Genomic DNA, 12,028 nt, shown 5'->3' with positions numbered 1-12,028 from the left:
ATAAGAGCGCACCCGCCCCAGGAAAAAGTAGTGGCATCAGAATCGTAAATGAGCCTAAACCTCAACCTCGTCAAACCACTACCTTGCCAAAGAAATCGCATTTTCAGACACTACGTCGACAAGGAGAGGCAGATAAGAGGTCTCGTAGGGAGGGTACGCCTGATGTCGCTGCTCTTAACTTCGTTAATGCTCCCCCTGATCTCGTCGTTCCAAACCTGCCGGCATCACACCATGATCCATATGCTCGTCGTGACCCTAGCTTTAGGCGTATCGTTGCAGAAGAGACCCAAGAAGAAGAGCCTCCAAGGCAAGAGTCTCCTGACGGGAACATACCCTTGGCACCCTGGGAGATTGACAAAGTCCCCCAAGTGTGTTATCAATGGAGACTTAGCAACAATTGCACAAAGACTGCGAAGGAATGCCGCTTCATGCATAGGCATAAAGACGAAAACGGTCGCGAATATTCTGTAGCTGATATGCAAGGCAGGATACCTGGCAAATACCGCAGACCACCACTCACTTGTCAGTTTTGGCTCAATGGGCCCAAAGGTTGCTGGAAATCCGCCGAAGATTGTCATTTTGCTCACCAAAACACTGGATGGATAAAGCATACTGACCCCTCAATGGGCGATGTACGGATCGATCCTAACCAGCGACCAAAGTACGATAGTACAGAAGGTCGGCACGGAGAGAAGAGGACTGCTGTGAGATCTTTAAAGCCGGATCAGCTTACTTGCTGGTTCTGGAGCAAAGGCAATTGTCGATATTCGGTACAGGAGTGTGCTTACCAGCACAGGGATACTGGCATTCTTGCAGCCGAACCACATGAAGACCAACGGGAGTCTGTTGCTATACCAGATGTGTATGACGACACGGACATTGATGATGCAGTTCAACCACACACAACCAATGAAGCAACGCACACTCCTTCCCCTATGCTCTCGGAACAACCACAATACTTCCCGCTTCAGCCACCGCCTCCACCACCGCCACTGCCTCCGCCTCCGCCTCCGCCTCCACCTCCACCCATCACAAATGAAGTCAGGATCAAATGCGAGCAATTGCGGGCGGCCGGGGGGTCAGTGTGTACACTGGATTTTGAGGATATGTTTGCGAGTAATGACGGCGAGGAAGCCGTCAATCTGCTGGAGAGTAGAGCTTTTCTAATGCACCATCCCGAGGACCAATTTGAAGAGTTGGAAATCATCACGCGATGGTTATTATTGCATCATGTTCAGGTTGCTAGTGCGAGCTATCAAGGTGCATGGACTGTTTTCCAGCAGCAAATCTTGCAAGGAGGTTCAGGCATTATTATCGTGCGTAATCACCGTTTGCAAGAGAAGTCGAGTGCTAAATATGTTAGGCGCATCCGGATTTTGAATACTTCACAGCAGTTCCCGGTTTCGGCGAAATCCTTCGTAAGAACGTGCGTGTCTGGTCAATTGGGCTTCAATCGGGCCTCGAATACGACCCTGCTTTGACGGATAGCCCCCCCGTGCTTCAATATAAGCGCATTGAAATTTTTCCACTTGGCGGATTCATTTACATTACGGAGGAAGTCTTTGAGACGAAGCCACAACTTGCTCTGGAAATCGTCAAGCTCTTTTTCGCAAAGATAGCGAATCTCAGAGGTTGTGGAGGCCCGTTGGCTCCGTGGCACGAAGTCGACGACGCCGGCCTATTGTGGCGGCTGTGCGTTCGACCAGAATTGATGGAGTATCTATGGCAGAAGTGCGAAGACCACGCGATAGATTTGAACGCTGGAAATGTTGACATGCAGAGGTTCGCTCACTCGGCTCAACACATTCTGATCTGTTGCTAAATTTGATCGCAGTTGCGCCAAGCTCTACTCGCTCCTCGCCGAAACAAACTACATTGATCAAGATGATCCAGTTGTCCCACTGAGCGCTGTACCCGACAAATACCCTATACTTTCCGAGCGCCGGGTCATCGCCGAATGTGAGCCGGTAGACTACTTCAACACAGTCACACGAAGCAAAGAAGCCGCCAATCTAAACATGATCCGCTATTATGCTGGACTGCAAGTCGACATGCGTCGCGACTATCGCCATTTCTATGTCGTCCATACCGAACCAAAGGCAAAGTATGTCCAAGGATGGAAGCAAGAGATCCAGACCATTGCCGACGTCATCACACCCGAGCAGTGCATCCAGGAGTTTCTCAAAGAAAGTCAGGACAGCATGTTTGACTTTTACGAGCGCTTCATGACAGACAAGGAGAGCTCCAAGGGGGTGGTGAAAGGCGGTGGCGCAACGACGCGTACAGGCTGAGAGCCTAATTGTGTTAGCAGAGGTCTCCCGCGGATGGGCGCCGAGTAATGGAACAAATAATGTTGGCGGGTATATTATGTGATGCCCCGTGGCAGATGGAACACGCGAGGAATGAACAGTGCAAATATTGGGTATCATTTACTCATTTCTGAGGCCTGGCGGAAATTACTTCTTTTTACCCTTGGTTTTGTCTACAACATCCACCCAATTCCTGTGCACACCTCGTTTCTCCAAAGCCTTCATGATGGCGTCTTTCTGGGGACCCTGGACCATGACTTCCATGACAGGGGCTTTGGGACTTGATCCTTGCAGTTTGTCGACACTCGTACTACCCGCACACGTCTTTCTGAGCTCATCGGCAAGCGGCTGTGGTGAAATGTAGTATGGTTCCAGACCATGCACCTTGGTCACCGTCTTGTTGCCACTGCGTGTTTCAAGCGTGATTTGAATCTTGGGGGGTGCACCGGCTTTGGGCTTCGCATCAGCAATGTCGGCGTCGTTGCGGATGATGGCGTGGAAAGGCGATGCCGCAGCGACCATGCGTTCGGCCAGGGAGTCTCTGGGCATGACCCCTGACGAAAGCGCGGCATTGTCGGCTGCCGATGAAGTGAGTAGAGCGTCTGCGAGCTGGGGGTTGATGCGAATAAGGCGCTTGTTCTTGGGATCGATCAAGTTCTCCGCCTCTACGTATGCAATAAGCAGTTGCTTCAGCTCTGCTGGTGTGTAGAGACCGCGCGGATCTGCTTTGGAGGCACTCAGTATAGGCGCCAGTTTCTCCTTGGGCCGCAGTACCGAAACAAGCTTTAGCTTTTGGCCAACAGAAGACTCGTCGGACAGGGGTGCAGCTGGCTTGCCGTTTGCGCTCGCTGCGGCTGGGGTGTCCTTCTTTGGCAACCTGTAGGGAACAAACGACTCGACTTGGCGATCCTTGAAATCGATATCAAGCACAACAACCTCGTTGCCGTCGCGGTCTTTGCACTTGACGATTTGTTGCTTGTCTAGATACTTGATGAACTTCCTAAGGTTCTTCCAACTTGTCTTCTTGATCTGGAGCGAGGCGGTTCGCGCGGGGGTGTAGGTGGGGAGGAATGGCTGAACGAGCATGTCCTTGACGTTTGATTGCGAGAGGGGGAAATCGAGGCCGTAGGAGGGGTGGCCCTTGTTGTGATCCATGTGGTATCGGACACCATACAGGAATGCGTTCTTGAAGGCTTCGTCGATTTCTGAGGCTTGTCAGCAGATGGTTGACTTGGTGGACGTGGAGGAAAGGCATACCCTTGGTCGTCAGCTCTTTATCTTCAAGAACATGGATAAAGTCATTGTTAGGCGGCGCGTCTTCGCCTGGTACGTCTTGTGACTGCTCTGCCTGTGATGGTTGGGTGGGGTTGGCATCGAGAGTGACGCCGCCTTCCTCGTCGTCCAAGTCTACGGCTGCGGTGCGTTGAGCAAGACTCGCGTCGTCGCCATTGTTATCGTCCCAGCCCTCGAGGATAGCAGGAGGCTCACTGCCTGGCTTGCCTGTTGAGCTCCAGGACCACAGTTCGTCGCCTGCCCAATGGAAGGTGGAGACGGCAATGCCCTTTGTGCCCTGGGTGTTGCCCAGCGCGCTCACGTCGATGGCGCATTCGCCCACGGCCATGGGGACGGTGGGAGCCTCGAGGCTTGCGATGGCGACGATGGCGCCCTTTGTGGCTCTCTTGGGGAAAGGCGGGCCGCGTTGTAGGCCAGGCGTCATCAAGTCGGCGCCTCCCTGCATCTTCTCGACGACGACGAGTGGCGTGTATAGCAGGGGGACTATGCGTGGGTTGTGCCAGAGCGTGTAGACGGTCGGGTACATGTTGTCGCCAACCTTGACCCACAAGACTCTCTGGTGGCCGCCTGTGCCCTCATGGCTGCCTACGTATATTGTCCCCGACACCTGTCTGAGGTCGGGCCCTGCGGTGGTGGTGAAGCGCGCGGACAGGGCATTCTCTGGGAGGATTGCTTTGCGCAGAGCGGTCAGGGCGGCGGTGGAAACAGTCGTGTCTTGGGGAGTCGCGTCGGCTTCAGCGGGCATCTCTATGCCAAAGGCGGAGATGATGTGGTCGGCAGTCCTGCGGCGGTCGCTGGACTTGAGCGGCGAGAGGGGCTTGATCTGGCGAGGTGTTAGTCTGGGCGCGAGCACGTGCGGAATTGCTGCTCGTACCGTTGGTTTCTTCTTGAACATGTTGAATAATGATGGCGATGGTGGTGATGACGCGTTGGCCGCAAGCAATGTTTGACGCGGCCATTGTCCCCCATGACTTCAGCGGGGCAGCTACCGGTAGCGCGTTTCCCCCACCCCCCATGGCGTTTGTTTGCCATGTGCCTCAGGCCCTCTCACTCACAATGAGTGAAGCATGCAGGCTACCCATTCACTGCGCTACCCATCATTTGCCTAACCCTTGCGCCTGACACTGTCGTCAACGCCACATTGATCTTCGCAGTCATCGCAGTCATCGCATGCGTCCATGCACACAAGCTTTGCGCTGGGCCATTATGCAGTACGAGGTCCACGGATGACCCAGAGACCCGGTCGTCGCATTAGACTTTTGTCGCCAGCCAAACTATCAGCGCCGCGAGTATCGGATTTGGGTGCTGAGGCTCCTTTTTCCCTGGTCGGGCATTTGTTGACATCGGGAGATTAACCACACCTGGGGGCGCGTGCTGGCTTCACCTGTCGATCCTGAAATCATAACGCTCTTTAGTCGCTTCATGGCCCAAGACAGGACGTCCCTCGGCGGCAGCAATAACCACCACCACAACAGCGAGCCAAGATGCCTCGACGATGGCAGACCATTGTCCTATTGATACTTGGCACAGCCTCCGGATAAAGCCATCTCACCTCATGCACTCTGTAGCCATCCGTCGCAAGCTCAGCACAAGGGCTTGCCTGTTGCAGCTGTTTTGCGCAGTCACGTTGCAGAGACGCCCTTCGTTGCTCATTGCATTGGAGGCAGGTTCTTGGGCGTACTATCATCATTGCCCTTCTTCAACAATAACGACGCTTGGGCATGGCCCATCCTTCAAGGGAAATCGGCCTCGCACACGAAACACCTAGATGCAGGGAGATGAACAATGAATGTAGATAGACTTCGTCCCCAGATTCCAGGACACTGGCCTAGGCTGCAGCGCCGGTTGGGCCCTGTGTCGCTCACCCGCCGCGACATCCATGCACCTGGCTGCACTCGGCGTCGAGGTAAGCCGGTTCCGGTCAAGGTGTGCTGAGCTTCAATCTTTAGCACCATGATGCCTGTGTTTGTTGCACGGTACGCGACTCTGTGCTGCCAGTCATCGCATCAGCAACAGCGGGAAGGGGGGTATTTTATTTTCGCACGAGCTTGCGCATCCAGTCCCCATTCCATTGCGTAAGGCCGACTGCAAACACTGCACTGGTTCGTGGTGGCGGGGCGTCAGCGAAAGAACTGCCGCGCCGGCCAATGGCTCCAGGGCCTCGATGCCATGTCGACAACGGCTGGCGTATTTACGGCCTCGACAAAACGCTTCTTGGTCGCGTGGTGCCAGTGGCCAACTGAGCGCCACGGCCATGATTCAGTCGCACTACGCCTCCCTTGGGCAAAGCACCAACATGCACACACTCGGGCCCCTGGGGCCTCCAGGATGACCGTCGTCCGCAAAGGTCATGGCGAGATGCGGAGAACTGGCGCGCCACGAGAAACGCCCAGCTTGCGCCCGTTTGTTCTTGTGCTCATTCCCCATCTCTCCTCATAAACCCGCCCTTGTCGCTCACACCCACCACGCCTGCCATGGTAAAAGTGCAGAGATCGACCTCGAACCTCTTCGCGTTGTGACATCACAGCACGCTTCCTCGGCATCTGCCCCGGCTTCCGGAACCGAACCTCGAAAACTCTGCGAACATCATGAGTCCCATACCGGATATGCAATGGCACGAACATCAAGTGGTGCCCAAGTCCACTGATCCAGATGAACTCATCCTCGAGGCATGGGCGCAGGGCTACCTGGTTGGGTCCCTCATCATCATGGCCTTCATCACCCTGGCCAACATGAGGCGAGGCGTGCTGTTGCACAAGGTCAGTACAAATCCTCCGTGAGCAATGACCACCGCTGACAACCATCTAGTTGATTCTACTTGAAGTGAGTCTACATCGACGCGTCTGCCTGCATCCGTACTGATCGATTCTAGCTCATCCTCGGCATATGGCAAGGATTTTGGTTGTTCTTCCCTAGTCCAGTCCACGCGTGGTGGCTCTCCGTCGCCGCCATCTTTCTCAACGCTTCATGGTCTCTGCATAATGTCATTGCCTGGATGAAGATTAAACCATTCCTCTCCAAGCCCGTCAGCTACATCTTCATTGGCACCGTAATTCTGGCTCAACCATACTGGATCCTGGAGATATACGCCAACTTCGCCTACTTTCATGGCGTCAACCAGATATTCATGTCTACACGACCGTACGAGGCTCTGTGCCGCGATCCTTGGTGGATCTTCACCACCATTTATCTCTTTTGGATCATCAAGACCCAGTACGAACTGAGCCTCAAGGAAATCATACGCATCTCGCCACGCTTCGGTATCATGTTGCTGTCCATGATACTCAGCATGATCTTCATCGTCCTAGACATTCTTACCGTTACCGAGGCTATTGGTCTTCCAGGTGCCACGGGCATCAATCCCTTCTGGAAGTTTGCGTTTGTCTTCAAGTGCCTGACCGACTCTGTTGTCCTCGACGATTTCAAGGTGGCACTCGATCGCCTGCGAGCCTTCAGGATCAGTCGATTGGGCAGCTTCTCGGGTGACATGAGCGATAGTCGGAGTCGCCCTGACAACAACCTCGTCGCCACGTGGGAAGAGATGGAGAGGGAAGCGAATGCGCTTGAGAATGTGCGCAGCCCAGATGGCGACTACATACATTCCAGCAACTTCCCATGCAAGCCAAAGCGGGCGCGCAGGCCTCACAAAGACTCTGTCATGTTTTCCAATCAGCCGGATTACCGCGACTCCAATGCTGGATTAGACCCGGAAGATATCGTGCCCAGCGCGTTAGGTGATGGTCCGATGAGGGCGGATGCACAACCCGTGCAGAAGAAGCAGCATCAATTTATGAATGACATGATCAATCACAACAAAAGAGATTTGGTTGCTGAGAACGACTATGCTGAGGCCATGAGGGATATGCAGCGAGACAGTGTATCAGCATCTCTTCGAACAACCGAATCACCCCGTCGAGCCACGCCACCGGGCTGAACAATCAAGGGACCTCAAACACCCTACAAGTGTCGAAGGACTCATCACCAACCGGGAACGGAACGGCGCCGAGCAGGTCGGCTATAGATATGCCTACTCATGTGATACAAGAGCACACCAGGCACAACCTTGATCCTTGCGCACACCACACTCGGCGCAATGGACAGAGATAGCCCCGTGAAGGCCACGTATGGATTTGAACGGCGGTGTAAGGATAGAAGCAGTCAGCGACACACTATTGTGAGTTGAGTTGATGACAAGGGGCATGTCGATATGAAGGCGTTATGTACATGCTTGCAGGCATTGGTCAGACTGGCCACATTTATATACCCATTTGCTGTTAGCGATAAGCCATATGCATTGTTGCATATGAACTAGGAATCATACACATAGACACACATAAGTAATTACTTTTCTTGCCATCTCGAAGAATACGTAAAGTAACGGTTGACCAGTCCCATCTGCAGGCGATGCATGATCTTTCTTCCGAATACCTAGGGCCCTCTCTTCCACATCAACTTACATCCATCAGGCTCCTTATTTCCACCCAACTCATATGTTGCGCGCACATGAGTAATCTCGTTTGTTGTTTTGCTACTTGCAACCAAGCAGGACCACCAGTGCATGTATTGGATTTACAGTCCTGGAAGGGGATTCGCGCAGTCATCCATCCACATGCGTCTAGCGCGGAACATTCCGAGCCTCGGCTCGCGATTAGGCAGTGCATCTGATCCTTCGCAAAGGGATGAGGCGTCATATGCTGACGATTGGTGTACAAGAACGTGTCCTCCCCTCCCCGCCGCTCTTCACATCAAAAGCTGCCTTTTGGTATGGTCACGATGGCGCAAGCGGCCAGCATCGTCGTTGCGGGCGCGTCGATAGCAGCACTCGTGTCGCAACCCGCGCTGAGAGGCAACCTGATGGCTATGCTCGCCAAATGGACAGGATACAACGCGCCTGGGGGCATCTGGAGGATTGCTGCAATTCTTCTCGCATTAGCAAACCTCAAGAATCTGCCGTTCGTATGGCATGTACGTACTGGACCATGTACTGGAAACCACGACTTCAAGCTGACCGGCATAGCTACGCTTCATCCGTGCCTTCTTCTACCACCTCTACCTCCAGCCGACACCGATCCCTCCGCATGCGCTCTTCCAGCCGATCATAACTTCGACCCGGACCACGCTCCTCGAAACAGACTACAACATGCACAAGTCCAACAGCACATACTTTAGCGATATGGATATATCGCGTACACATCTCTTCACCGCGCTTATTCGCAACGGTATCAGGAAGAACAGTCGTCTCTATGGTGCCAACAAGAACGCAGTAGCAGGAGCAGTAGGCGCGACTGAAGGCACACGGGGCAAGCATATGATCGCACTGGGTGGCATAAGCTGTCTGTTCAAGAAGGAGATACTGCCGTACAAGAAGTACGAGATGTGGACAAGACTTCTCTGCTGGGACAGGAAGTGGTTCTACCTGGTCACACATCTGGTTAAGCCCGGTGTAGGACAACCGGAGAGCTGGACACTGCAACCCTGGAAGAAGTCTAAGAGCACCAAGGACGTGGATCCCGAAAAGCTAAAGGGCGCTGTGTATGCAACTGCAATTGCCAAGTATGTTATCAAGAGGGGCAGGATCACAGTCCCTCCGGAGCAGGCGCTGATTGATGCCGATATGATCCCAACGAAGCCAGAAGGCTGGGTCTATCAAGGGGAAGTACCTGGAGAACATGAAGCGAATGGCCATGTTCTGCCCAAGGCTGTCGAGGCGAAGGATTGGAACTGGGATGTCATCGAGGCAGAGCGACTAAGGGGTTTGAAGGTGGCTGAGAACTTTGCGGCAATGGACGGCATGCACGACTTCTTTGACGGCGGAAAGGAAGGTGTTTTGGGAGAATATGCGGATTTATTATTCTGATTGGGGTTGATTCATTGTTAGAGAAAGCTTGATACCCTAGATCTAGAGGCAGGCTTGCAATATAGAACGGCGAGGCTGATGTGAAGGCGCATCCTGGAAAGCCTCTACATATCATGGTATTTTCACGGGTAGGCTTCTCACGCGCATTCATCTGCTTTACAACCATTGGCAGAGACAGTTGGCTCCTTGGATGGCTTAGGGAACACTAGCGTTGCGCTAAGCCACTGGTGGTACCCTGGGCCTCCGCCGCCTTTCCCAGTCAAACCTCGAGTGCTGCGGTCGATAACCACCGGTCACCACATGTAGCGAGCCAGCTACATGGGGCCGCGATCCGCTGATTCAGCCTTATGGCTCCCAGACTTTGATACCTCTATGCGACTAACATAATCCACTGACCAACAGGGCGCAGGTTTTCCAAAGGCACTCACACCGAGATCATCGTCTTTCTTCTGGCACTACAATACATTCGCATAACGGACGCTTCAGCAGCCATGGCCGCAGCAACAGGCATTTCTGGAATCGGAGGTCCCGACATGGCTTATATCGGAGAGCTTTACGAGAATATATCCCGACACCCACCGGGCATAGGTGCTAGGAAGCTACTGATCGAACATTACATGTCGGTCGGCAACGAATGGTTAGAAGGTGCATTGGACGAGGTAAAGAAGCTTCAGAGTATAGATCCAACAGACCCAGATGTTGCCGAGTTCCTGAAGGTTCTCGAGAAGAAGCCAGAGCCTCCAGCGCCTGAGAAGAAGGCAGCCGAAGCCAGGCCCACGTCTTTGGCGCAATCACGTGGCGAGGTTACCAACGATGTTCGACACAAAACTAAACCGATACGGAAACGTGAATCGAACCACCCAGACTTGACCTTGGGACAGCCAGTTGGCGACTTGAACGATTCGCAGCGAGACTTGGTCACCGGATACCGAAACATACGTGCAAAAGCAACACACGTATTCGCTAACCTGCTGCGTCTACAGGCCCTCCAGAACAAATCCGGCTTGCCCCAATCCAAAAACCTCGCCAAAGTTCATGCTATGACAGGTGGAGACGATAGTGCCACCTACATTGGGACGCCGTCGCCTAAAAGTGCTCGTTCTGTAGCGCGCAATGTTCGGGACAACTCCAAAGTGGCCACCAATCTTGTCATAACAGATCTAGAAGACATGCTCAAGTGGGTTCGCGCGCCACATGGCACGCTTTCGGATGCAAGTATCGATTCCATCCGTGATGCTCTTGTTTTCCGTCGGAGAGCAATCGAATCGGCACTTCCTGACGAGCTAAAGATCCATTGTGAGCTTGGCTTTATGCACGTCGAGCATGAGCATCTCGAAAGAAATTACGTCAATGACGAGACTATGCTCGGAGACGAGGTCAAAGACATTGCACGGGAGGATTTCTACGTAACTGAGGACAACTACGCGTGGTCGATGGACGGTACGTGATCCCTCTCGTATGAACTACAAATGCTACGTATACTGACTTCGTAAACCGTACTTCAGAACTCGTTCAGGCTATACGGGCCAACAGCGGCATACTTCGGAACCCTCTCAGTAAAGAGATGTTCACACCGAAAGACGTCAAGGGGATTCTACTGCATCCAAAAGGGCGCTCCTTGGCGGCTCTACGTGTTGAGCAACACGAGATGTCCAAGGGCGTGCGTACTGAAACGATCGTTCGGATGGAGAAGCTATCAGCAATTTTGCTAGCAGATCAAAGTAGCGATAACCTCCCTAGTCGAAAAGCAGTGGATGAGTTTCTTCTCTATATCGCAACTCGTAAGCCATCGCTAAATATCATGTCGCTCGACTAGCTAACCTCGTAGCAGTACCAGACTTTGAGCAGAAAGCGATAGAGAGCCTCAAATGCCCTGCCAAAGACTCTCACACTGGACAATGTTATGACTTCACAATCGGTGAGGCTGTACAGGACGCAAAGGGCAATCTCGTATGTTTTCACAAGACGGGTGACTTCATCAAGCAAGCCGCTGCACACTTGCGGAAGAACTGCGGCGTCGCCCCGGATACAGAGCGAGGTAATTGTTCAACCATGTGACAACTTTTTGCAGCTTCATTGGCTTAGGTATCGACTCTCTGTGTATTTCGCGATGGCGATTTAGTGCCTTCTGGTTTGATACGTTATGTCTAAATGCTGTAAGCAGTTGTAAAGACATGGGTCATGCTCAAGCACATTACGTAGAGAAAGCCTTTCGCTGTTTTTCAGATCATGACCTTGGGTATCGAGATATTTTGCGATTGGGTAATGCCGGTTTCCGGCGCGGCACTGAAGGACCTTTAGATTATACAGCCCACAAGGCATCCCCACACCCCACTTGCTAGATCCAGTTTCCAAATGCATTTTGCCAGCGATTCTCTACATTGGATACCAATGGTCGTTTGTTCGCTAACCGTTGTCTAGTACCGTGGTCGGCCTAACCAATCGCCATGGCCCTAGCTGCTTCTGGACCCGGTGAACTCACTTTCGGTACAAGCCATGCTAGTCAGCCTTGTGCGCAGCCACAGAGTTTCAGTCTCCTGCAGTACAGCTCACCCAAGACATGGATAAC

General features: G+C 53.0%; 5 protein-coding genes across 5 annotated transcripts; 4 read left to right on the top strand and 1 right to left on the bottom strand.

Moving 5' to 3' along the window:
• Positions 1 to 1,166: 1,166 nt before the first annotated feature.
• On the top strand, positions 1,167 to 2,291 carry ACET3X_005921 (uncharacterized protein; the record flags this gene model as incomplete). Its single annotated transcript, XM_069452076.1, has 3 exons — positions 1,167 to 1,316; positions 1,364 to 1,782; positions 1,835 to 2,291. The coding sequence occupies 3 exons, from the start codon at positions 1,167 to 1,169 to the stop codon at positions 2,289 to 2,291; spliced, it is 1,026 nt and encodes a 341-aa protein (XP_069306281.1).
• Positions 2,292 to 2,456: 165 nt separating this feature from the next.
• Positions 2,457 to 4,497, bottom strand: ACET3X_005920 (uncharacterized protein; the record flags this gene model as incomplete). Its single annotated transcript, XM_069452075.1, has 3 exons — positions 2,457 to 3,514; positions 3,567 to 4,425; positions 4,477 to 4,497. 3 exons carry the CDS (start codon positions 4,495 to 4,497, stop codon positions 2,457 to 2,459), a joined length of 1,938 nt encoding a protein of 645 aa, XP_069306280.1.
• A 1,693-nt stretch (positions 4,498 to 6,190) lies between these two features.
• Positions 6,191 to 7,536, top strand: ACET3X_005919 (uncharacterized protein; the record flags this gene model as incomplete). The annotated part of the gene is made up of 2 exons (XM_069452074.1): positions 6,191 to 6,361; positions 6,475 to 7,536. The coding sequence occupies 2 exons, from the start codon at positions 6,191 to 6,193 to the stop codon at positions 7,534 to 7,536; spliced, it is 1,233 nt and encodes a 410-aa protein (XP_069306279.1).
• Positions 7,537 to 8,375: 839 nt separating this feature from the next.
• ACET3X_005918 (uncharacterized protein) lies at positions 8,376 to 9,459 on the top strand (the record flags this gene model as incomplete). Its single annotated transcript, XM_069452073.1, has 2 exons — positions 8,376 to 8,567; positions 8,620 to 9,459. 2 exons carry the CDS (start codon positions 8,376 to 8,378, stop codon positions 9,457 to 9,459), a joined length of 1,032 nt encoding a protein of 343 aa, XP_069306278.1.
• Positions 9,460 to 9,782: 323 nt separating this feature from the next.
• ACET3X_005917 (uncharacterized protein) lies at positions 9,783 to 11,785 on the top strand. Its single transcript, XM_069452072.1, has 3 exons — positions 9,783 to 10,899; positions 10,965 to 11,240; positions 11,291 to 11,785. The coding sequence occupies exons 1-3, from the start codon at positions 9,951 to 9,953 to the stop codon at positions 11,515 to 11,517; spliced, it is 1,452 nt and encodes a 483-aa protein (XP_069306277.1). The 5' UTR covers positions 9,783 to 9,950; the 3' UTR covers positions 11,518 to 11,785.
• Positions 11,786 to 12,028: the final 243 nt, after the last annotated feature.

Source organism: Alternaria dauci, chromosome 5 (assembly GCF_042100115.1).
Source record: "Alternaria dauci strain A2016 chromosome 5, whole genome shotgun sequence".
NCBI classification, from domain to species: domain Eukaryota; kingdom Fungi; phylum Ascomycota; class Dothideomycetes; order Pleosporales; family Pleosporaceae; genus Alternaria; species Alternaria dauci.
Note: the sequence above shows the minus strand (reverse complement) of the source record. Positions and strands in the feature narration are given on the sequence as shown.